The sequence below is a fragment of the Leucopleurus acutus genome, assembly GCF_964270905.1.
Source record: "Leucopleurus acutus genome assembly, chromosome: 3".
NCBI classification, from domain to species: Eukaryota; Metazoa; Chordata; class Mammalia; order Artiodactyla; family Delphinidae; genus Leucopleurus; species Leucopleurus acutus.
The window spans coordinates 52,913,324-52,940,359 of NC_139145.1; the positions used below are offsets into that span (position 1 = coordinate 52,913,324).

General features: G+C 41.1%; 1 protein-coding gene across 4 annotated transcripts in view; it reads left to right on the plus strand.

Moving 5' to 3' along the window:
* Positions 1–27,036, plus strand: part of PPP2R2B (protein phosphatase 2 regulatory subunit Bbeta) — a gene marked incomplete at both ends in the record, with an annotated part of 465,894 nt that overhangs the window by 135,432 nt on the left and 303,426 nt on the right. For 3 of the 4 annotated variants that reach the window (XM_082836001.1, XM_082835999.1, XM_082836000.1), the window contains one exon: positions 26,156–26,349. The exons of the other annotated variant lie outside the window; for it this stretch is intronic. In XM_082836001.1, coding sequence (XP_082692127.1) covers positions 26,156–26,349 — 194 coding nt within the window. The remainder of the gene's footprint in view (positions 1–26,155; positions 26,350–27,036) is intronic. 4 annotated transcript variants of the gene reach the window in all.

Sequence of the window (27,036 nt, forward strand, 5' to 3'; positions counted from 1 at the left end):
AATTTTGAAAGAATAGATAGATATAGAGAAAAACATTTTTGTTTAACCTTCAATAACCACAAGTTCTTGCTAATTGGATGTGTGCATCCGTTGATCGCCGCACAGTTTCTTGAGCCTTGAAATCAGCATTTGCTCTTCCACGTTGATTTCCTCACCATACTTGGTTTTAATCACAGCAACCGCTGAAAACCAAGCTTTGCAAATATGTGACATGTAGCACAAGTTAATGTTGAAACTGTGATCTACCTCAAGCTAATAGTTTTCCTGGCATCTGGCAGATGTGTTTCCCTCTAAAATCTGCCGTGGCACCCCACGACTTTGCTGTGATGCCCTGAGGTACCTTGTGTCACTCTGGGTACAATGGTTTTAGGAACCATGTTGGTTGATTTTAGAGGACAAAATGTAGGAGCGGTATATCAAGAACTTGACTTTGAACATGTTCATAAAGTAGTACCTGCTGCTGTTTTGCTCTACAGATTTCCTTTATGGTCATTATTTATAAGGAAGAAAAAATGTGGTTTGTCCTCCTAGGGAATCCAATGCTGCCAACCTCTAATCACCCAAGTGCAACCCAAGTGCTACCTACGATGGGAGTGAAATATTCCCCCAAGAACCTCACAGTTAGGTTGGAGAGTCAGGAGAAACATGTATGAAACAGTGGGAAACAACTCACAATTGCTAAGTAATAAGATGATGAAAGTGACCTGGGAGAAGGAAGGAACTGAGAGATGGGCTTTGACAAACCAGCATTTAGATCAGGGCTAGTGCTTCCCACTATACAGCCAGTGAGAGAATGTTCACACCCACCTTGCCCTCAGCACCTTCTCCAAATTCATGAGGACCAGACGACACATAGGTGCTGTTGTCAATTTGGCCCCTCTGTAATGACGTTAACTCCACAAACATTCTTTGACTATCTGCTACTTGAAAATTTCTGTGATAGGAATGTAAGCCAACCTTTGACAACACCAATAAAGGAAATACTCATTTTGACCAGGATGCAGTAGAAAAAGTCCTGCTTGAGCTGGACCTTCAGGAAAGGGCATGTAGATGGCTTACTCTATATAGTCACAATAGTCCACCAACTCACTGGTACAAAAAATGCAGCTTTATTTCTCGATTTCAACTTCCGCTTTAGCGAATGGCAGAAGATGATGTAGTTTTGCCAATTCATAGTAATCCAATGACTTTCAGATTTATACTGATAATTTAGGATGTAAACATTCAATTTCACACAGACACAGCTTCTTTCCCCTCCCCCTTTCCTATCAGAATAGCATCCCTCTTCCATCCTCTGTCCTCACAGGAATCAGCTGAAGAGTATCTCACCATTTTTGGTCTTCTGTACTGGCCTCTATCCCTGTAGCATCCACTTCCAGGTATAGCTCATCTTGTCTGGCTCCAGATGTAACTTACTTATCCCCATCAGGTATAACACTTCTTGTCACTATGGTTGTGCCTTTTCTAGAATGTCACACAAATGGAATCATACAGCATATAGCATTTTGTTTCTGGATTCCTTCACTTACTACATTGATTCTGAGACATATCTATGTTGCATTTATCAGTAGTTAGGTCCTTTTAACTGCTGAATAGTGTTACTCGGTGTAGATGACTACAGTATTCACCATTGGGTGGGTATTTGTGTTGTTCCAGTTTGGGGCTATGTATTTTAATGTTCATAACAGTTTTAAGCTGTTTTTTTATGGATATTAAATTTTATGGACATTAAAATACAAATATTGTATGGACCTATGATTTTATTTCTCCCAAATAAACATCTAGGAGTAGATTGAATGGTGTGTATTTAACTTTATAGGAAACTACCAAGTATTTTCCAAAGTACCATTTTGCATTCCCACCGGCTGTGTACGAGAGTTCCAGTTGCTCCACATCCTCCCCAACACCCGGTATAGTTAGTCTTAGCAATTCTACTGGGTAGGCAATACTTATATTGTGGTTTTAGTTTGCATTTCCCCAATGACTAGTAATGTTGATTGTATTTTCATGTGCTTACTTGCCTTTTGTATATTTTCTTTGGTGAAACATCTTCAACTATTTCATCCCCATTTTTATCAGGTTGCCTTTATATTATTAAGTTGTAAATGTTGTTTTAGATAGGGTAGATACATGTTCTTTATCAAATATGTTTAATTTCTATTTTCTCTCAGTCTTGGCTCGGGTGTGATTTTTTAAAAATCTGGTTCCTGATGTTAATGTTAATATTTGCTGCTGCTGAATGTGGTCTTGCAGTGATCTCCAGTTCAATGTCCATGCATTCATTTTCACTCCCAGCATGTTGGGTCCACCAGTGTGTTCTTAATGTTTCTGCTTTTCTCTCAGGGAGCTGTAGGAACTAGCATTCTCTTTCACCCTATGCTGAGGTTGCAAGATTCTGAGCAGATGTACTCAGCCAGTCGACACGAACAGTTGTTACATCTGTCACTCAGGCACCACGTTGGTTAGACGTGAAGTTTCTCCATCCCCAAGCAGCTTACAGCCTCTCCGGTCTATACTTTAGAACTGAGGCCCAAGTTCCCACTGCTGCCTGTCAGATTTCTCACAACCCATCTGTAATTTCTATCATACCTGCCTTTCCCAGGACTGGGCTTGATGCGCCTTATCCAAGACTTGGGGGACATCCAATTGGTGGACTTGTCCTTCTTGTCTTCCTGCTTCCTACCACTTGGTTGGACTTTGGTCTCCTTTCAAAATAATGCTTTTATGCAATCAATCTGCATTCTTCCCTTTTTTCTTCCTTATAGAATAAATGCCAAGTTTTCAGTCTTCTAGGCATTAGTGCTCAGTATTTAAAGCCAAGCTTTTGATCTTCAAAAATCCTTTTTATTCCCCTCTCAGGCACCAGACTCTAAGATTAATATCCCTGCTATAAGTTATAAAAATCTAATTAGAAACTGATAAAGAATATACCACTTTGTTCTTTCTGGTTTTGCCTTCTTCCTAAGTTGTATGTACAGATATGGCTACCTCTTCTGCCTGAATGGTAAGTCTGAGGAAGAGTGAGAGTTACCTCTTAATTCTACAAAATGTTATCCTACTGCAGTTGGCTTTTGGGGGTGGGGGGTAAAACCAGTCTCTAAGAGAAGAGTTCAAGAATAGACAAGAATATCACTAATAACTCAGAGACAGGAAAGCCAGATCATATTTGGAAAATGACAACAAAAATAATTGTTATATTGATCGTGATAATGGCAGAATCTACGATTTATTGTGGGTGTACAATGTGCCAACTCTGGCTCAAGCACTTTCTTTCTATTATCCTATAAAGTTGATAATTATTCTCCCCATTTTCCTTTTGAGGAAACTGAGAATTCTGATGCAACTTTACCTTTCCTGAGGTCAGAAAGTTGTTAGTATTTCCAGGATTTAAACTCCAGGTCAATCTTATTTTAAAGCATATATTCTTAACCATTAGAACAGTGGTTCTCAGACTATTTGAGGACTGCTTTACAACCTTAAAAATTATCAAGGACTCCAAAGAACTTTAATTTAGTATGTAATATCTATTTATGTTTACTTTATTACATGTTAAAACGGAGACTTTAGAAATAGTCATCAATTTCTTTTTAAAAATAAATTCATTACATGTTAACATCAATAATATACTTTTGTGGAAAATGACTATTTTCAAAAAAATTAGTAAGAAGGGTAGCATTGCTGTATATTTTTTGTAACTCTAATGTCTGGCTCAATAGAAGACAGCTAAATTCTCATATATGCTTTTGCATTGTCTGTTGTGAATTCACACATCCTGCAAAACTGGATGGAAAACTCCACTGTACACTTGTCAGAGAATGAGAGTCAAAAGGCAAATAACATCTTAGTGTTATGAAAGTAGTTTTGATCTGTGTATCCCCTAAAGGGGTTTCAGAGATCCCTAGAGGTGCCCAGAACACAACTTGAGAATTGCTAAATACATTAGGATCATTACCAATGTACTGATTTCATTGTAGGAAATATTATGTGCAGAAAAGAAGTGGGAAGTGTAGAGTAAAACCAGACCACGTGGATCTTGTTAAGGAATGTGACTGTTCTGAAAGCACTAAGAAAACCATAGATGGCCTTTAGCTTGATCGGAGCTTCATGTGGGGAAAGTCAGTCTGTCAATAAAATGGGTACAATGGATTAGAAAGAGGATAGAGAAAAGGCAACCAGTAAGAACACTGTAAAGAGGCAGTATAGCATAGTATATCTTAGGATTTTGTGAAAAATAAATGTGTTAATTTATATAAAATGCATAGAACAAAGCCTACTCCACAGTAAGCACCATCTGTGTTATAAGTACTTGGGTACTTGTAGTAGTAGTTGTTGCTGCTGTTGTGCTATTGCTATTATTACTAATATAAAATGAGCAGTAATAAAGCCTGAACTAGGCAGAATTGGAGAGACATTTTGCAATAAATTTCAAAAATGTAGCTGCCAATTGGATTTGGGGGTGAGAAAATTAAAAATGTGAAGATAGTGATATTTTGCCATTTGACTCTTATAGGGACCCAGAAAGTATATATTTTGACACAGAGTTGATTCTCAATAAATACTTGAAAAGATGCAAGGGAGTGGGGAGGAATGGAAAGAAGTGGAGGCTTTGGGAGCAAGGAAGGCAATTTCTGAGCCTTGTGATTTTGAGATGCCTGTGAAACATGCACGTGATGAGGTCCTTAAAATAGATAAAACCCATTTTTAATTTTTAATTAAAATTTTTAAAATTTTTAAAATAGATAAAACCCATTTTTAATTTTTGGAGGAACTTTCCATAATGGCTATAATAATTTACATTTCCATGAACAATGTACAAGGGTTCCCTTTTATGACATCCTCAACAACTGTTGTTATCTTTTGACTTTTTGCTAATAGCCGTTCTAACAGGTGAGGTGACATCCTGTGGTTTTGATTTGCATTACCCTGACCATTAGTGATGTTGTGTATCTTTTCATGTACCTACTGGCCATTTGTATGTCTTCTTTGGAAAAATGTTTATTCAGGTCCTTTGATTCTTTTTCAGATTTTGAAAGGTCTTTATTTGTCATGTTTCTACGACAAGTCTATGTCTGTGTGAAATCAGATGAATTAGCAATATGGTTAGTTTGAGTTCTGCTACCATCAGGCTGGGCATTTGTTGAGCAGGAAATATATGCAGTTTCAGACTGGAGATAACTATTCATCATTTGGCAAAGTTGAATCTCCATCGTCATACTCAGAGTGCTCGGATTCAGTAAATAGAATCCCAGCACGTGATGTTTCCAAAGGGGAATGTATGGTGTACTTTTTTGTTTGTTTTTGTTTTGTTTTGTTTTCAGTTATACATATACATGTATCTGTTCTTTTTCCAGGTCCTTTGATCTTGTTTTAATCAGATTGTTATTTTGCTACTGAGTTGTATGAATTTCTTATATATTTTGGATACTAGCCCCTTGTCAGATATAACATTTGCAAATTCTATCTCCCATTCCATAGGTTGCCTTTTCATTTTGATTGCTTCCTTTGCTGTGCAGAAACTTTTAGTTTGATGTAGTCCCACTTGTTTATTTTTGCTTTTGTTGCCTGTGCTTTTGTGCCCTACTTAGAAAAACATCATTGTCAAGATCAATATTAAGACTCCAATAAAGATGTTAAAAAAAAAAAAAAAAAGAAAAAAGAAAAAAAAAAAAAAAAAAAAAAGATCAATATTAAGGAGCTTTCCCGGATGCTTTTTTTTTTTTTTTTTTTTTTTTTTTTTTTGCGGTACGCGGGCCTCTCACTGTTGTGGCCTCTCCCGTTGTGGAGCACAGGCTCTGGACGCGCAGGCCCAGCGGCCATGGCTCACGGGCCTAGCCGCTCCGCAGCATGTGGGATCTTCCCGGACCGGGGCACGAACCCGTGTCCCCTGCATCGGCAGGCGAACTCTCAACCACTGCGCCACCAGGGAAGCCCCCGGATGCTTTCTTCCAGGAGTTTTACTAATTCTGGTCTTACATTTAGTTGATTTTTGTATATGGTGTAAGATAAGGGTCCAGTTTCATTCTTTTGCATGTGGATATCTAGTTTTCTCAATACCATGTATTGAAGAGACTATCCTTTCCTCATTGTGTATTCTTGGCACCTTTTTCAAACATTAGTTGATCATACATGCATGGCTTTATTTCTGGGCTCTCCATTCTGTTCCATTGGTTCAGTTCCTTGACTATATCTTTTAACCTTCTAATGATTTAAAAACAAATTACCAAATTTTTTAATTCTGTATTTTCTTATTCTCTATTTTTTTCCTTTTCTATGGCTTCTTGTTCTTCATTTGTAGATTTATTCTCTTCTTAAAAAAATAATTTCTGTATGTGCTAATTAAGATTTATTTATTTCTATTCCTAAAAGTGTATCTGTTTCTCCAAATGTTTTAATATTTAATTAAATCTATAATTTAGTTTTTAATATTTATCTTGATTTTTTTTGCATTGTACATTTTACTGAATTGTCTAGATGATCTACTATCACCCATTCATTTGCAAGAATGAGTCAACAGAACAGTTGAATGAACATGAATAGGATTGATCAGCTGGCTGCTTCCGTAGTAGACTGAACAGGCAGGGAGATGATCTTGTATTTTGGACTCTCTGTATACCAGAATGCAGAGCACTTTACTTGGAAGACCCAACACTTGCCTTTGTATCCACTCCAGACTAACTAAATTATTTTTGCGAAAGGAAGAACCTTCTATTGCATGCTCCTAGGGCAGAATAGGGAGAGGAGTTAAGCAGTGGGGCTAAAGGGCAGATGAATCTATTTTTCTCTCTATGGGTATTATTTTAGCACCCCCAACCCCTCAGTTTTGAGCCTTTATCCCACAGCATTTGGGTGTTTCTAAGTCCTAAGCCTCTCCAGGTTTCTGCAATGCAGATGGGTACCCTTTTCGGTTGTGCCACCTCTCTCCTTCATCTGTCGTTATCTTTCCATCTGCTTTTCTTCTCCCAGAAACACATGAAATCCATAGTCCACTTAATGACCCTCTTTATATTCTCTTCATTATTGTGAGGTTGTATCCGCTTTGCTCCTTTATTATCATTTGAAAGAGATCTTGGGGAAAAGAGATGATAAATGGTAAGTTCACTATTACCCATAATTTTTCCTTTTCTGCCTGTCCTAAATCAAAGAAGACCATCACCTTCTTCAGAGATGAAGCCACCCTCTCTTAGCTGGTCTACTTCTATATCCTGGAACTTTGTTTTAAAGTAGGAAAACCATCTTCTTTGACAGTTTGAGCCTTCACTTTTCCCCAATCATTCTGAGTTTCCCTGCTTTCAGGTACTGTCAGCTCCCTGTTATGCCTTTAAATCTTCAAATATTCAGTCTTATTTGATGTGTAGGTGTATAATATTCTGAGTAATAGAGAAGTAAATCATCAAAAAACACAGAAATGGACCAACAATTTTTTTAAACAACAAAATGTCCGAAGATTTCTTTATAGTTTCATAAAGTTCTCACAAGACACTTCAAACTGAACAGATATTTTGAGAGGAAATGATTCTGATGACTGTTTAGGTGTTCTTTTCAAAGAATTAGGGGTATTATAGCTCTTCGGTTTTTTTTGACATTTAGTATGTACTTACTCGAGCAGAAATTTCCAAAGGAAAATGTTAAGCGGAACTATGATGGGGATGTTGATTAAGAGTCAAGTCAAGCTGGGTTTGAACCCCAGGTATGCCCCGTTCTACTTGCTCTAGAATAATTAACATTGCTGAACCTTGGTTGCCTCACTGATAAGTGCTATTAGTAATATCTCCTTTGTGACTTCCCTGGTGGCACAGTGATTAAGAATCCGCCTGCCAATGCAGGGGACACAGGTTCGATCCCTGGTCTGGGAAGATCCCACATGCCATAGAGCAACTAAGCCCGTGCACCACAACTACAGAGCCTGCGCCACAACTACTGAAGCCCGCGTGCCTAGAGCCCGTGCTCTGCAACAAGAGAAGCCACCGCAATGAGAAGCCCGCTCACCACAACAAAGAGTAGCCCCCGCTCGTCACAACTAGAGAAAGCCTGTGCGCAGCAACAAAGACCCAACCTAACCAAAAAGAAATTAATTAATTAATTAATTAAAAAAATAATAATATCTCCTTCATGGGGTAGTCATGAGCAAGAGAGAGAATGTGTACATAAAGAAATGAGGACAATGCCTGGCCCACCAAGTTGCACCAGACTTGATTTTGAGGTAAACAGCTTTTATAATTTCATTGCTTACCAACTTCTTTAAAATATGGGGGGGGGAAAGGCCCCTCTTTATAGACTCCATGAAGATTGTGTAACTCTGCTAGCCGTCGGGTTAACCCTCTAATGTTTCTCTCAGTCCCTATGCTTTTGTCTAAGCTTATCCTATTTACTCAGCCTTCAGAGTATTACAAAACTGAGGCATGCAACCATCTAGTCAATATCATTTAGCTCCAACGAATAGACAAACAGTAATGACTCCTCCAGACTGTTTGTTTTGCCATTTTAATAATTACTTATTGAAGAATCACTGGCTAATCTATGACATGACAGGTTTTGATGTCTCCCAATTATGGGCACATTATGCAATCTGTGAATTAGAACTCTAGTCCTTTCCTGTGGTGGGGATAGACTTCGCAGCTCCTTTGTTGCCTAATACGGTCAAGTCCAAGAGCCAGGGAGATGGGGGTCTTTTGACAACATTCACATTCATTTCAAGAGAAGCGTTAATGTATTACAAGGTGGTGTGGGAATATGCAAATGTTGCTAAATTTGTGAGAATGAAATTATTTCAAGCATACTAGTTAACAACTGTTTACAAACTTGGGAAAGAGAAATAGTTCTAATCTTTCACTTAACAAACAACTCTTATTGAGCCCTGCTGTATACACAGTGCTGAAATGAACCACCAAACTGCTGATGAGACAGAGTTTTTAATTCACTTATCTATTTAACAAACTTTTATTTTGTGTGTCAGGCAGTGTACTTTAGGCACTGAGAATCCAGTGGTGAAAAAAAAACAGATATAATTCTGTCCTTTGTAGTTTACTGTCTACTGGAGGAAACTGTTACTAAATGAACAGTCACAGACATAAATATAGAGCTACATTTTGGTGCGAATGATGCAGGAAAGATGCCCGGTGCTAGGAGGGTAACATAGTAGAGGGGCTGACTTTGCACTGGCAAGAATCCTTCCCTGCTGAAAGGATGACTAATCTGAAATGTGAAGGATAAGGAGGCATTGACTCTGGGTGGAAGAGGAAAGAGCCTTCCAGGCAAATGCAAAGGCCGTGCAGTTGGAGTGAGTGTGGTGCTTTCGGGGAATTTGAAAGACAATGTATTTTGACCTAGAGGACAAAGGCAAGCGGATGTGTGTGATAAAGCCCTGAATTCCTTCTCTTGTGATACTCCAAGCTGCCCTTTCAGTTTTGCTTTCATTCATCCCTTTATTCATTCTTTGATTCATTCAGGCATTAAACAAATGATTATTCCATGTCATTATTCTGTGGTAGGCACTGTGTTAGGTATAGATACAACAGTGAGTAGGTCCACAGACCCTGGTCCCAAAGATCTCACAGGAAAAGAGAAAAGGATGCCCAGGGATCACAGCTGAAGAGCATTCACCTTGGCCATGGATTATCAAGATGAGGATGAGAAGGAAGAGAATTTTAAGCAGAAGGAAAAGTATGTACAAAGGTCCAGAGGCAAAGGAACGCTTGGCAAGGTGGGAAACCTTGAGAAGCTCATTGAGGCTTCCGGTGTAGACTGTGAGGTCCTGATTGGATGAAATGAAGGTGGCGAAGTAGGCAGTAGCCAGTCCTTAAAGGGTCCTTTAAGCTGTGCTGAGGGTCTTGGATTTTTTTTCCCCTGAGAGTCACGGGGACCCACTCAAGGACTTTAAGCAGGGCATTGGCATGATCATATCTGTACTTTAGGATGGTCATGTTCATGTCAGCATGGCACATGGAAGATTGGCTAAGAAGCTACTGCAGGAACATTGCTGAGAGATGATATGGCCCAAATTAAATAGTGGCAGTGTAAATGGATAGATGGGGACAGATTTTATGGCTGTCAGGAAGCTGGAATTTATAGAACTTGGCATCTGACTAAATGTAGGGTAGAGGAAAAGGTATTAAATGTCTGATTAAAAATGGTTTTCTGGTTTGGGCAGCTAGATGGACAGTGGGCACCACTCAAAAGATAGAAAACACAGAAAAAGGAGTGAGTTTCTTAATCAGTGTGTTTCTTGATCTATAAAGTAGGCATTATTTCAGTCATCTTGTAGGGTTGCCTATATTACACTAAGAACTAAATTCCTGTCACAGAGATGTCTAGCAAAGAGCAGCAATTACTTCTATGTACAAAGTTACATAGAAGCAGTTAGCCATCGGTAGTGGGAGACCAAGCATATCAGAGGAGGTACTGCAGGGCTATTGAACTGGGCCTGAAATGATGAGCAACAAATCACTAGGGCATAAACAGAAGTAGGGGTGACAGGAAACGTTCTTGGCAGAGCAAGACAGGCACAGAGCTCAAAGGTCTTCAAGAAACTGGAGATGGCCCACTGTTCCTGGAGCATAGGATTTGTGGAGGAGATGGCAGACATTGAGCTAGAAATCTAGGGATTCTGGGAGCTCTGTAAACCAAACTGAAGAGTCTGTCACCCCTAGGCCAGCATTTGCTAAAATTTTTCTGCAGAATATAAATTTTCTATAGAATGTTAATATCATCAAATTAATATGGAAAATTCTGGTTTAAACAAAATTAACTTTATTGCAGGACTTCTCAGAGCTTTTTAATTGGCATTACAAATCTCCAACAGGGGGATCTATCTTTTTTTTTTTCCTCAAATTCCATACCTCTTTTCCTGGAACACTGATTAGCACCTCAAAAAACACTAATGGTTCTGTGTCATTGGGTTTAGAAAACTCTTTTCCAGGTAATGAGGAACCATGCAAGGATTTCAAGCAAGAAAGAAAGGACCAGATCTATGAGTTATAAAGGTCGTGCTCACTTAGTGAGGAGGATGGACTGGGAAGGAACTGAAAGCTTGATGGCCTTAAGAGTTGAAATGAAAGAATAAAACCTCAAATTCATATATGTCAAAGAGGGGGCAGTGGTGGACAGGATACATATGTGCAGTAGCATGAGCGTGCTCGTGTGTGTGTGTGTGTTTTGATAATATATTAGACACTCAATGCAAATGCTGCCTTGTAGCTTGTAGACACTAAGGAAAGGCTTTATCAAAAACTATGAAATTCTTTATCGATGTGATAAATCATTATTTCAAGGGTTTTATCTATTTGTGATGCCTTTTGATCCTCTTATCATCCTATTAGAGACTTTTAAAATCAGTTTCCCCAACCAAGTACCAGAAAAGTTAAGAGACTTGCCCAGAGCTCCAGAGTCGGGGAAAGGCAGACTTGGCCTTAGCTCTTCTAACTTCAAGTCCAGGGCTCTTTTCATTCTATCATTTTCCCTCTAAGCTAAGACTTGAGCTGGAATTTGAAGGATACTTAGGATTTTCCTAGGTTGAACAAATAAGCAAAATCTTTTTGGCTAGGAGGAAAAAGTAGAAGAAAGAACACAGAGATAGATACATGCGTGACATGGCCAATAGTCTAGGAAGCGTCCATGAGTCCTCCCAGCCTTCGAGGCAGGGCCAGCTCCATGGTGCAGTGACATGTCCAGTATACGTTACTCCTATGCCTGTGCTTGCATTAAAGCTCTGCTGTCAGTCTTAAAATTCCCAATACTAAGAACAAAGGGCCCCATGTTTTCATTTTGGATTGAGCCCCACAAATTATGTAGCTACCCTTCAATCAAGTGTGTCATTTGTCCATTTTACATTTTAAAGCTGTTCTCGCTCAGCTGAATACCTCTAAATTCTTACATTGTGGTTAATCTACACTTGATTAGTCTCTTATGGACACATAAGTTTTAGCATTTATCTTTGCAACTGAGGTGTGAGTTGCTTCGCAGTACCTAATTAGGCTAGCGCTAAGCACATAGCCGGCAGGTAATGCATGATTGATGTTGAATGAACCTGTGCCTCCACCATGAGCCCACTGACATGAACAGTTTCACACTTACTTATAATGGAACCATGTCTTTGGGTTAGCTTAAAAAAAAAAAAAAAAAAAACAGGAGGTACGGGGACAAGAAGCACATCTGCCAACACAATTCAAGAATGAGAATTGGAAAAGTGAATAAACCTGGTGTCCATGTGGACATCAGAGCACATAATAATGACAGTCTGCAGTGCCTCATAACAGCTAACATTGTTTATGTGTGTATTATGTGCCGTGGACTGTTTTATAATATTTTATATATATCATCTCATTTAATGTTTACAACAACCCCTTGAAGAAGTTACTATTATTGGTATTTTGCAAATGAAATTGAAGCCCAGGGGGATTAAGTAAGTTGCTCAACATCATACTGCTAGGAAACATCGGAGCCAAGATTTGAACTCAAGCTGTCTGGTTCTCAACAGTCCTCCTGCCTTCAACCATTCTCCTCTTATACTTTAGGGACCCATCTTATATAGAAGTCTCACATCTGGCCTTACCTCAGTACTATTAAGAGCTATGTATGTGTTAGCTATTATTAGTCTCCCTATAAAAATATAGGTGGGAGGTAGTGACAGTGTAATTTTCAACTTGAAAACTTGAATTCAACTTGGGGCCTCTCTTTGGTCCTAGGTCTTTTTTTTTTTTTTCCCCTTCTTTTTCTGTCCATGAAATAGATGTGATGAGTCAGCATTTGGGAGCAAGAAGTGCTCTAAACTATGTTTTCTTCTGGGGAGAGAATTCAAAACCTTTATTAAATTCTCAAAAGGATCTGTGACCCCCAACACGTTAAAGTCACTGCTCCAAGGCCTTATGCTACTTTTCAGATGTAAATGCATAAACTTTTGTTATCATACTTTGTTCATCCTTGTGCTGCCGCAGATGCCAGATGGAAATTACAGAGGTCTCTATTTGAGGGATGTTTAATGTAATTATTTTCACTCTGTATTTATTCCATAAATATTTATGGAGTTTTAAAATATACTCAGACTTGCTTTTAAGTTCAAGGTCCATCGAGCTCTTGAATTCAGCTTCTAGCATTTCTTCCTCTAGTATAGCGATGGCCAGGGTGTTATCCTTGTTTGCGCAGCACTTTGTATTTATGAAAATGTTTTCCCACGTGCTGAGCTAAGTTTACTATGTGGTATGTCCTGTAGCTTCCAAAGGTGCCAATACTTAGAAATTTCCTTCCAAAGAAGGAGAAAGAGGCAGAATGTGGTGGTGTAGGAAGAAGATGATTAACGCTGATTCTCAGTGAGCATAAAGGCTGTCTTCCCAGACCTCTGCAGCCTTGGGTCAGCGGGGAATGATGCAGACCCTTCTGCAGCTCTGCCCTGGCCCACCTCAGAGCGGAAAAATGGAAATGAGGAAGATGAGGATCAAGGAGCTTGCTTATTTCAGTTTTACCTGGGGTTGGCCCCTGGGACTTTTTTTTTTCTTCCAGTTTTATTGAGATATAATTGACACACAGCACTGTATAAGTTTAAGGTGTATAGCACAATGATTTGACTTACATACATCATGGAATGATTTTCCCAATAAGTTTAGTGCACGTACGCCATCTCATACAGATACAAAATTAAAGAAATAGAAAGAAAATGTTTTGCATGTGATGAGAACTCTAAGGATTTACTCTTAACAACTTTTATATATAATGTACAGCAGGGTTAATTATATTGATCAGGTTGTACATTACATCTCTAGTACTTATTTATGTTATAAATGGGAATTTATACTTTTTGACTACCTTCATCCGATTCCCTCTCCCCCTACCTCTTGCCTCTGGTAACCACAAATCTGATATTTTTCAATAAGTTTGTCTGTATGTTTGGTTTCTTTTTTTTTTAATTTCTTTTTTATTTTTATTTTATTTTGGCTGCATTGGGTCTTCGTTGCTGCGCGCGGGCTTTCTCTAGTCGCGGCGAGCAGGGGCTACTCTTCATTGCGGTGCGCGGGCTTCTCACTGCGGTGGCTTCTTTTGTTATGGAGCACAGGCTCTAGGCGCGTGGGCTTCAGTAATTGTGGCACACGGGCTCAGTAGTTGTGGCTCGTGGGCTCTAGAGAGCAGGCTCAGTAGTTGTGGCGCACAGGTCAAGTTGCTCCACGGCATGTGGGATCTTCCCGGACCAGGACTCGACCCGTGTCCCCTGCACGGGCAGGTGGATTCTTAAGAACTGTGCCACCAGGGAAGCCCAGTATGCTTGGTTTCTGGTTTTTGAAGTATAATTGACCTACAACACTATGTTACTTCCTGCTACACAGCATAGTGATTTTTTTCTATATGTTTCAAAATGATCACCACCATAAGTCTAGTTAGGATCTGTCACTATACAAAGATATTACTTAGTTATTGACTATATTCTCCACAGTATACATTTCATACCCACGACTCCTTTATTTTGCAGTTGAAGTTTGTACCTCTTTAATCTCCCTCACCTATTCCTTTCCTCCCCCCAGCCCCCTCTCCTCTGGTAACTACCTGTTTGTTCTCTGTATCTATAACTCTGTTTCTGTTTTGTTTGTTTATTTGTTTTGTTTTTTTAGATTCCACGTAGAAGTGAAATCATACAGTATTTGTCTTTCTTTGTCTGACTTATTTCACTAAACATAATATCCTCTGGGTCTATCCTTGTTGTTGCAGATGGCAAGATTTCATTGTTTTTATGGCTAATATTCCATTTTATACACACACACACACACGCACACACACACACACACACACACACACACATACACCATATCTTTATTCATCTGTTGGTGGGCGCTTGGGGTGGTTTCCATATCTTGGCTATTGTAAATAATGCTTCAATGAACACAGAGGTGCATATATCTTTTCTAATTAGTGTTTTAGTTTTCCTTGGGTAAATATCCAGGAGTGAAATTGCTAGATCATACGGTAGTCCTATTTTTAATTTTTTTGATGAATCTCCACACTGTTTTCCATAGTGGTTGCAGCAATTTACATTCCCACCAACAATACATGAGGGTTCCCTTTTCCCCATATCCCTGTGACTTTTAAAAGAGAGTAGTCATTTCTCCCCTTGATATTGCCCTTAAAGTACTGGGGAGTTAAGTCAACTTAATTGTCTAATAACTTTCTATTTACCCTCTTAAAAAAAAGTAGTAACCAGTATGTGCCAGGCACTCTACTAGGGCCAGATATAGTACAGAAACACCCCTGTCTCCCTGAATATTATGTCCTCGTGTAATAATTAAAGCCAAAAAATATACTGTCAGGTCGCAACACAGGGGCTGGGGCTGCTGGCAGGGAGGGGGGCTGTTTTACCTTATATAGAGTGGTCAAGAAAGACATCTCAGAAATGTTGATTACGGAGCGACAGCTGAATGAGGTGAAGCTCTGAGCTATGCTTCTGACTGAGGAAGGCCTCAGGCCAGTGGGAACAGCAGATGCAGAGGTTCCGGGGTGGGAGTTTTCTTCCTGGTGTGTTTGGCAGACAGTAAGTATGCCACTGTGTCTATGTGTGGGGTGGAGGGAAGGAGGTTGAGACAAGCGTTGGTGATGCTGCAGGTGAGAAGTGAAAAAAAAAAAAAAAATAGAGCTATAGCAAGGGCCAAACCTTGCCAGCATTTTAAAAGAGTTTTACTCTGAATGTGTAGGAAGCCAATGAAGGGCTTGGAGCAAAAAAGTGACATGACGTGATTTGCATTTAAAAAGCCCATTCTGCCTGCTGCACAGAAACTATTCTGTAGGGGGGCAAAGGAGGGATCACACACTCCTTAGAGTCTATTGAAACTATCATGATGAGATGCGTTGGTAGCTGGAGCGTGGTAGTAGCCGTGGAAGTGGTGAGGAGTGGTTGGATTCTGGATGCATTTTGAAGTTAGAGCTGGCAGGATTTGCTGATGGACTGGAAGGATGTAGGGAATGAGAGAGGAGTCAAGGAACAGGAGGAGTTGGGGGGCGCCATTAGGGATTGAGCTGCCTGGTGGATATCAGGGAAATATCGGATCCGCTGTTGGTGTTATTAGCCTGGGGGTCAGTGGAGAGGTTTGTGCTCAGTATTCATTTAGGGGGTTTGTTTTTTTTTTAACATCTTTATTGGAGTATAATTGTTTTACACTGTGTGTTAGTTTCTGCTTCATAACAAAGTGAATCAGCTATACGTATACATATATCCCCATATCTCCTACCTCTTGCGTCTCCCTCCTACCCTCCCTATCCCACCCCTCTAGGTGGTCGCAAAGCAGCTGCTTCCCACTAGCTATCTATTTTACATTTGGTAGTGTATATATGCCCATGCCACTCTCTCACTTCGTCCCAGCTTACCCTTCCCCCTCCCCGTGTCCTCAAGTCCATTCTCTACATCTGCATCTTTACTCCTGTCTTGCCCCTGGGTTCTTCATAACCATTTTTTTTTTTTTTAGATTCTATATATATGTGTTAGCATATGGTATTTGTTTTTCTCTTTCTGACTTACGTCACTCTGTCTAACACACTCTAGGTCCATCCACCTCACTACAAATGACTCAATTTCGTTTCTTTTTATGGCTGAGTAATATTCCAATGTATATATGTGCCACATCTTCTTTATCCATTCATCTGTCGATGGACACTTAGGTTGCTTCCATGTCCTGGCTATTGTAAATAGAGCTGAACATTGTGGTACATGACTCTTTTTGAATTATGGTTTTCTCAGGGTATATGCCCAGTAGTGGGATTGCTAGGTCGTATGGTTTTATCATCAAGTGAGTGGCAAGCCATGAGATTGGACGAGGTCACCTCGGATGGGACTGCAGATAGAGAAATCTGAGAACTTTGAACTCTAGGGTGCTTGTAGAGGTCAAGTCAAGCAGTGAGGAGAAGCAGCAGATGAGCTTGAGAAGGAGTGTACATTGAGGTAACAGGAGAATCAAGAGAGGGTGGTACCTGGGAATCAGTGAAGAAAGTGTGTTTAGGAAGGAGGGAGCGCTCAACTATACACACAAAACTGTTTTGCATGCAAGTGTTAAAGGCGGTGGTGCATCTAATTCAAAAAGTCTTCAGAAATCACGTCACTGATCATGTGACCACACATTTCTACTCTCTGATCCAATCTAAAAGACTGTAATAGTTTTCAGCCGGATTCCTATAACTGTACCTTTAAATTTCTCCACCTTTAGTGGCTGTAATAGAGTCCAGATACCCAGCTGTGAAAATTCCTTTTTTAGTAGTGACATCTGGTTATTTGGCTTCTTCTACTGGCTGGCATTGAAGCCATAGGTGTTGAACTAAACAGTTGGCTTATTAGGGCGGTAACTATACAGTGACTGAATTACATCTTTCTTGCTATCTGGTATGTATTGTTATGTAGTATCATCTTAGCACTTTTAGAATCTTGGTCTTGTATCATTTTATTAATCCAGCTTACTAGTTTTAGGGGGAAATGCAGATTGGGTTCAAATTTACTATTACATATAATATATATGTACACGTGTGGGTATGTCTATATATTTTTTCATATTCAGTTTGTATTACTTTAAATAGTTGTGAGGGTCATCAGATTAAAGTTGCTTGGTTTGGTTTTAGTATTACAGTTTAATTCAAGTCCTTGACAGATGAAAATTTTCCTTTGGAAGAATAGGATAAGACTCATTTTGTGAGTGGAATAACACTTTTGGAATAGTTCCTCTATACTTGTGCTTTAGCCCCTAGGCATGTGCAGTTATTGAGCCCTAAAAAATGTGCCTTTTCTGAGAGGCGCTGTCAAGTGTAAAATGCACACCAGATTTCAAAAACTTGGCGTTAAAAACAAAAGTGTACATATATAGTTAATTACTCTATATTCCTTATATGTTGAAATCAATTTTTGACATATTGGATTAAATAAAATATTTTCATTTTAGTTTCAAAAAATTTAAACATCATTAAAATTAATGTTGTCTGTTTCTTTTCACTTGTTAATGTGGCAACTTGAAAAACTTACAAACAAAAATGTGTCTTGCATTGTATCACTTTTGGGTAGAGCTGTTCTGTGCATTTGATAGCATACACATTTACATCAGTGTCTCTCAATTTTCAGGTGTGCACAAAATGATTTTGACCTTTTCAATACAAAGTTTCATCTAAAAGGTATTTCATAACATTCAAAAAAACCTTTAAAAAATTTTCTTACTACAAAAATGATACATGGGGACTTCCCTGGTGGTCCAGTGTTTAAGACTCCACACTTCCACTGCAGGGGGCACGGGTTCAATCCCTGGCTGGGGAGCTAAAATCCCACATGCTGGGCTGTGCAGCCAAAAAAAAAAAAAGATCTAAATTTTCTTTGACAAGAATATGAACCACAAAGAAAACCACACATAACCACTGTTAAGTATTTTCATATATTCCTTTTGAGATACACACATTTTTTTGACCATAAAAGGGGACCAGTCAGTATACATTGTTTTTCGACTTTTTTAAAGAACATGACATGAATATCTGTACCTGTCATTACATGCATTTAAGTTTTTTGCACTAATATTAACCTGAGGGCTATATCATACTCCTAGAGGTAATAATGGTTTATGACAGCAGAGATGTTTTAATCTTTAATAACAGCTTTATTGAAACACTTTTTTTCTCTTCCAGTATTATTGACATACAGCATTGTATAAGTTTCAGGTGTCCAGCATGATTTATTGTACATCATGAAATGATTATCACCATAAGTTTAGTGAACATCCATCATCTCATATAGATACAAAATTAAAAAAAAACAGGAAAAAATTTTTCCTTGCAATGAGAACTCTTATGATTAACTCTTTTTAACAACTTTCGTATATAACATACAACAGTGTTAATTATGTTTATCGTATTGTACTTTACATCTCTAGTACTTGTTTATCTTATAACTGGAAGTTTGTACCTTTTGAAACATCTTTCTAAAGTATTCAGTTCAGTGGGTTTTAGTATATTCAGAGTTGTGCAGCTATTGCCCTTAAGTAATTTTAGAATATTTTCATTATTCCAAAAGGAAATCCCAAACCCGTAAGTAGTCACTCTTATTCCCCCACCTCAGCCCCTGGCAACTAATCTACTTTGTCTCTATGGATTTGCCCATTCTGAACATTTCACATAAACGGAGTCACACAATACATGGTCTTTTGTGGCTGGCTTCTTTTGCTTAGTATAATGTTTTCAAGGTCCATCCATGTTGTAACATGTATCAGTACTTCATTACTAATTATAGCTGAATAATAATCCTTTATATAGCTATATCACATTTTATTCATCCATTTATCAGTTGATAAATATTTGGGTTGTTTCCACTTTGGGGATATTATGAATAATGCTGCTTAGAATATTCATCTACAAGTTTTTGTGTGAATATGCGTTTTCAGTTCTCTTGGGTATATACCTAGAGGTGGAATTGTTGGGTCATATGGCAATTCTGTTTAACATTTTGAGGAACTGCCAAACTATTTGTGGTTGCACCATTATACAATCCCACAAGCAGTGTGAGGGTTCCAATTTCGCCACCTCCTCACCAACACAATAGGAATGATTTTCAACTGAGAGGCTATTCATTTCTAAGAAGTACAGATCAGACTCTAGTGGTGGGTGGTTCGGAAAAAGACCTCTAAGTTTCTGCTGTGACCTTGACCCACCCAACAGACACACACACACACACACACACACACACACACACACACACACACACACACACACACACACACACACACACACACACACACACACACACAGAGCCAGGCTCCTATTTGTTTGACTTTGGGTATATTATTTCTCTCTACTAGCCTTAGTAAAATAGAGATGATTTGCCTCATAGGGGCTGTTGTTAGAATTAAATGAGATAATGCTAGTGAAACCGTTTGCATAGTGCCTAGTACCTAATAGATGCTCGATAAGCAGTAGCTATTAATATTATATCAGTGGCTCAATAATTTCCCACTATATGTACACACCATAATTTGCCTAGACAATTCTATTGTTGGACACTTGGCTTGTTACCAATTTTTAATAATTATAGACAGTGCTCTGTGAAAATATCCTTACGGCTAACTTTTTGCCCATATCCGTGATTATTTTCTTAGGATAAATTCTGTAAAGTGTTATTGCTTGGTGCCTTTTAAAGAAATTTGAAGACATTCCCCAATATATAATTTTTGTTTAAATTGTACTGAAATTTTACTTTAAGACATGTCATGAGGTACTAGACAATAGCCCTTGAGCTTTGCTAAACTGGTTTCGTAAATCCTCACTTTGTACCTAACAAATATAATGCAAATACAAACTGTCTTGAGTAAGATTGTCTAAATTTAACTCTCTGAATTTAATTTAAATTTAAACCACTGAATGAGAAAAAGCTCTCAGATCTGGACTCTTCGACTTTGGTATTTTTTCTGTCATTGCTTCAGTATCCTAGCCTGAGAAGTGGAAGAGAAGAGCTACTGATGAAACTAAGCACAATGGATGTTTTTGTTTTGCATTTAGGCAAATCAAGGGCAAAAGTAAGGTGACAGTCGAGCTTAAGCAGTAGAAAAGAACTATTCATTGAGAGTGCGCATGCACCTAACTTTCCTTACGTCGTCAGATCTAGGAGCCTTGCAGGGGCCATCACTCACAGATCCACTCTGGCAATCTCATAACCAGCCTGAAGGGGATCAAACAAAGGTATCAGGTTTCCTCTGAAGGCTGTGGGAATGTTTATGGTAAAGGTAGGATTTTTTAGAGTTATTTAAATGATGGCCAAAGTTTGATCAGATGGTGGAATGTTCTGGAATTTGACACAGCTTGGGAGACTTAGTATCGAGGAATTGAAAGGAACTTTGCACAGGTAACACATAAGAGTAGAAAGTTATATCAGCAATTAATGTATTTCTACTGTTGTAGTGGTAAATGTTTAACAATCAGCTCTCCCACCCCCCAGCCCAACCCCCCCCCCCCAAAAAAAGGCAAAGCCCTGATTTATATAGGTTTTTTTACTTCTATGATTATAAATAACCCACCACGGCAGATTGCAGATTTTAAGCTACCAACATGATGTCACTCAAAGCAGAGCTGGAAAAATGATGTGTGTAATCGACAGAATCAGCTCTCAACAGCCAGCACATACCAGCTCCAGCATACCACTGTTTCTTTTCATAAATTGCTGGACTTGGATAATTGAGGGAAGGTTGTACTCAGTGAAATCCACTATGTATCCAGAATCTAGAATTAATACGACATTTTGAAGGCAAGATGTTTTGTTTTCTTCTCCTAGGTTAAATGCCACGTTAAAGGCTCACTCATGTCGTATTTATTACACGTTGTAACACGCACAATAAAGAATTGCAAACCTTGCTAGAAACTCAAGAGGTCATCCTCTGGGCAGTCAATGCAAACCACCTCAGAGAGACAGTTGTGCATTTGGGGCTGAATGATCCTAGAGGGGGGTTCCATAGAATTCCATGATAGACAGACATGATTAGGTCTGCGCTTACATAATGTGAACAATCAAGAAGGGATAATCCTAGTTCCTTCCACTTGCACAGGACTTCGTGGCTATAAAGGGCTTTCTGCAGGATGGTACAATCTCTTATATCCAGTGTCTAGTGCTCGTTAAGACAGATCGCTAGGTGGTAAACTCAGGTTTCTAGGTCACTTGTGTTCACATGACTGACTTGTAGTGCATCTCTCCAGTTCTCCGCCAGTGGAGACCTCATGAGCCACTACCAGGAGGCCAGAGCGACATTTTTGTCAGGTCTGGCTATGGGCCAAGCCTGTATTCAGCACTTTCTTTACAACGTCTCTGAAGCCACTCAACAACCCTATGAAGTAGTTCCTATTATTTTCTTCCAGTGTTGCAAATACAGAGGCTAGAGATGTTCAATTACTTGCCAAAGGTCATGAAATTCATAAATGCCTGAGCTGGGACAAAAAAATCAGTACTGTCTGACACCTAAAGCCTATATTAAGAATCTCTAGACTGGCTTAGGTCAAAGGTTTTAATAAAATTGTAGATATTTAATGTGCTCATTGGACAGCATGACCTGCAAGTAGTTTCCAATGTAGGCAGGGCTAACTTAACTGGGCTAGGGGTATGTGAGAGCATTGGGGAAACATAATAAAAGTGATGAAAAAATGAATGTGTTCCCGTGCTGTCATGCTAGATTGTGTAACTTAAGAAGGCTGTGTATTTGTAATTGCCCTTTTCTGTGTAAAGCACAAGCCTGAATTAGGCCAGCCTTTCAGAGCATCCTCTGCTGCCCCTTTTGTAGCCTGTGGCCCCCTTTCTATAAACTGTAAATTAGATACTAAGTTCCATGATGGCAGAGACGACTGTACATCTTCAGCACTGATGTTGCTGAATCTTTAGTCCTATCCCAGTGGCTGACATGGTAGGTACTTAAATATTGGTTCCATAGTACTGGTGGTGATGATAGCAAATACTCAACAAGTGATTGCAGTATATTCTTTCCAAGTATTATCTCATTTAATCCTCATAATAACGCCATTAACTTTTTTTCTCCCTAATTTATAGATTAAAAAAAAAACATGGCTTAAGACATCTCGTAACTTGCTCAAGGACATAATAATAAGTGGCAGAAGATCAGCTTTGCTTGATATCAGAGTCTTGACACTTAACATTATGCTCTGGTCTGTTGATTTATAATGTATTTGTGTATCCCTAAGAAAGCTCATATTACTAAAATCAGATGATAGAATTTCAGTTCTGTGAAGAAAGGGACTCTGTTTTGTTTTAACTGTATCCCAGCACCTACAATAACTCTTGTCATATATTAAGTGCTCAGTAAATATTTTTGGTGCATATGTATGCAGGAATGGGTAGGACAGTTATTTCAACAGGAATAGGAGTTACAAGCTGGAAATTTACTGGCTTACAACACACTTTGTTGTTGGGTTTTGGGGGGCAAGAATTTAAATAAAGGTAGAGCTTTAAAACCTAAATATCACTGAACAAATTCAGTAATTTACTCATTCATCTACGAAATATTTATCTCCATTCAGTAAATATAATTGAGCATCTACTAAGTGCCAGACTCTTAATAGCAGAGATATAGTGGAATGGTTGACAATTATAAGTAAACAAATATTACAAAAGGCAAATGTTCCATGAAGAAGGAAAAAAAAAGATGTTAAGACAAAATACCAGGAGCAGGGACTATGGGGAGGCCAGGGAATGCCTCAGTGAAGTAGGGACCGTTCAGCTGTGATGCTGAAGAATGCCAGGAACACGAGGAAGGGGCACGGGGAATGAATGGCATGTGCAAATGCCAAAGCTTTTGGAAAGAACTTGACACATTGGAGGAACAGAAAGAAGGTCAGAGAGTCTTCTTAGAAATGGTCTGTGTAGTCCTCTTACAACTACAGGATTGCACAGGGCTTCCTTCACTCCCTGACCTCCTTTACTGCACATCGTCGTGTTAAGAAACAAAGCCAACAGCTGTATTTTTCTTGGTTTTGGTTGGAGGGGATGGTTCCCTCCTGCCCATAGCAGAAAAGAGTGGTTCACAAAATAGAAACCTTGGAAACTACTTAAACTACTCAATGGAGAGCCATCTAATTTGCCTTCTCACAACTTATGTCTTAGGAAAATATTGCCTATACTGTTGAATAAAATACATGCAGGAAGAATTTGGTAGGAAACAGGAAAGGGAAAATTTAGTAAACCCAGAGGCTTGATCTCTGGAGGGGACATTTCTCCCATTGCTTACAGTGGAAAATTCCTCAAGCACAGCCTGGCTAACGAGAGTGGGCCTTCCTGATTCATCTTGCAACTCTGTTCCAGTCTAGCCCACATTCTAGAAAGACATGGGTGAGAATATCCCAAATAGTACTCCAAGGTCTCCAGTGGCAACGTAAGGTCATTTCAACTCGAAGCAAGATGTCTTCTCACCGCTTTAAGATGAACTTAGCTTTCCTCCCCTTTCCCCTCCCCCCCCCCTTATGCCTACCTGCAAGAGAAGCTGGACTATGTAACTACAGACGAGCTGACCTCTGGAGCCTTGGTGATGGATACAGCTCATCATGTGAAGAACCAGCCATGGCAACTGGAGCTGAAGTGGATTAAATCAATTTGCACCAGTCTTCATCTGTTCCTGGAATTTCATATGTGAATTTGGCACAAATAGTCAAACAAGTAGGAGAGACTTAACCAACAGATGAGAATAAAATGGAATCTACTGTAAGATGATTTTCCCCGCCCCAAATTATATCAAAGAATATTTCGCCTCTCTTCTCCCAGAGATATGCGGTTGCTTCCTGGAGATGAGGACAATGCCATTTTCCACCTGGCAGAAGCATCTGTTCTTCATGGAAATCTAATGGCAATTCCCAGCCTCAGTTAAGGACTTGTTTTCCCATTTTTTTTGACTTCAAATACTTTCTAAATTGTGTTAGCCGAAGCATTGTATGTATATAATTAACTCAAAGGTCCCTCTGGGCTCATCCAGCTAAACTGGTGAAGCTTAACTGAGCAAAACATTTGCTGATGTCTCTCCGGATGTCTCTCCCTGCAGTGACACCCACTGAAATGAATGCCTTCTGCAAGGGGAAATCGGGGACATTTCGTTTCCAAACTGGCTTTCTAGTGATTCGGGTTGCTTCAGAAATGATTGTAGTTGTTTCATAACAATAACGATCTCATTTTCTTTCAAATATGGAACTTGCGATCTGCGATTCGGGAAAAATTGGGGTTGCGGTGGGATTCTGTATTTTCCTCCTAGTTGAAGTAGGAAGATAGGTCTCTTTCTGGTGTTCACTGGCTCTTTGAAATTCCCTCAGGGAAGCAGTGGCGCTCTGCTGGCACAGGGCTCCAAGGCGCAGGGCTCCACTGTACCTTTCACGTGGAGAGCAAATGCCAGCGGTTCCTGCAGTGCTGTGTCTTCACAAGCAAAACCCGCAGGGGGGCCTGGAGCTGTTTGTCCAAAACTAAGTGCAAAGGGCTAGGGAACGTGGACTTTTTCAGACTGACTATGTTGACAAGATTCATAACTCAGCCCTCTTCCTCCCTCTGCCAGTGTAGACGCAGACGCCTACAGGTAGAAGAGGTTTTTGACTCTGTTCGAAAGGGAGAAGTCAGGTGTGATCCGCAGAAAAGTTCTGGCCCCAGCTCCCCGATCTATTCCTAGCGCAGAGAGGGCTTAAGCTAGGCTATGAGCATTCTCTCCTCTCTGTGTGAGGCTTCGATCCCCAGGCCTCGCCCTTGAACTTCATCCAGAGACCACATGCATTATGGAAGGGTGAGCAAAAAGGACCGGGATGTAGACTTCCTGCCTACACAAGGGAACCTACTTCTCTTTGCGGTCCTGGAGCACAGGTGTCCGGAGAAAGGCAGCGAGCTAGGGACTCTGGGTGCTGGAGTAAACGCCGCCCTGAGCTGCGTGGCGCTAGGGGGAGGGAGGTTGGAAGAGCGCGTCTACGCTTTTCACGTCAACCTGCAAGCTAGCTGCTCGCTGCCCAGGCGCGGGTTCGCGGCTGCGTGCGCCCCACTGCAGCAGAGAGCAGCCGCAGCCTCGGCCTCGGCCACCACCGCTGCTGGGGAAGAGTCCTGGGGCTGCTGACGCGGTTGGGAGGAGCCTCGCCTTTAATGCACCAGCCGCCTCCAGCCTCCTCCTGCAGCAGCAGCGGCAGCTGCGAGTGCGCGCGTGTGGGTGTGAGGGTGAGTGCGCTGGCGCCGGCTGCAGCGCCCTGCCCGGCTCCCCGCCGGCTGCCGAGCCCCCGCCAGCTCGAGCCGCCCTCCCGTGGGACCAGCACCCTCATCCGGGCCGGGCCCGCCTGAATCCTGACCCTGCCATCTCGCCACTGCAGCTCGGGTCCAGAAAGGCACCATTTTGTCGCGGCTGCCCGCTCTCCCAGGGGGAGGAGGGATCTTTTTTGCATTTCGGAGCGGCTGCCAACGAAGGGAACCTGTTGGGCATCTCCCCAGCCCCGCTTGTGAGCGCCTCCGGGGCGGCGGGCGGGACCAGACCCCTCGGGGCACGGCGCATCTTGGCACCCGGAGGCAGCGGAGGCAGGCGCAGCATCCTCGCCGGGAATTGGAGCTGGAGTGAGCGCACCGCGGGAGGAGCCGCCGCAGCCTCGGAGATCCCGGGCGGAGGAGGTGACAGCTCCATTGCCGGGTTTTTATTTTTTTTCTCTCTCCGCCTCCCCGTCTCCTCCTCAGGCTCGGACCATGGTGCAGTCCCACTGGCTCCCCTGCCCCCCTCTCCTGTGAGACTGGCTGCGGGGAGGGATCATGGATACTTGTCTGCCGGCTTCTGGTTCCCACGCAAGTAAGCCTGCTGTCAATGGAGGAGGACATTGATACCCGCAAAATCAACAACAGTTTCCTGCGCGACCACAGCTATGCGACCGAAGGTAACGCCAGCCCCGCCGCATTCCGCCGCTGGGGAAGGGCGCACGTTGCGGATCGCTGAGCTCCGCGGGCAGCCGGGCGAGTAGCGGCGGAGACTCCTGCGGGCCCCGGGGCTGGGGCGGGGGCTCGGCTCGCAGGGGCAGCTGCCGGTGCGCCCCACATCCATCCGGGCTCCGCGAGGCGAGCCGGGCGTTCAGCAGCAGGTGGACCCGGCGCCCACGGGAGTTAAAATGGCCCTCGGGGATGAGGTTTTTCAGGGTGGGGCTCCCGGCTGGAAAAATGACCCCCCAAAGACAGATGACCCCTTCCCCCAATATGTATGCAGGGGTCGGGGTGAGGGGAGAGATAAGAAGGAAGGGGGCCCGAGAGGACCGTGGGTCCACCCCTCTCTGAGCGGAATGATGTGTCTCTCAGTGGCTGCAAGGGTGGGCATGGTTTCATTTCCTGCCCGTTCATCTCTCCGGCCGGGTTACCTGCTTAGACAATCAAAAGCCCAAAAGGCTCGTTGAAAAAGGGCGAACCCCTCTCCCCTTGGAAGTGCATTAGCAAGATATAAAAAGGTAGCTGGGGAAACAGTGCTGGGGCGGCGAGCGAATGAGTGTGACACGTGGGGCGGGCAATGCGATCAGTGGGGCCTTTAAAAATCACCATTATGAATTCTGCAGCAGTAGTTTCTGCTGAATCAACAG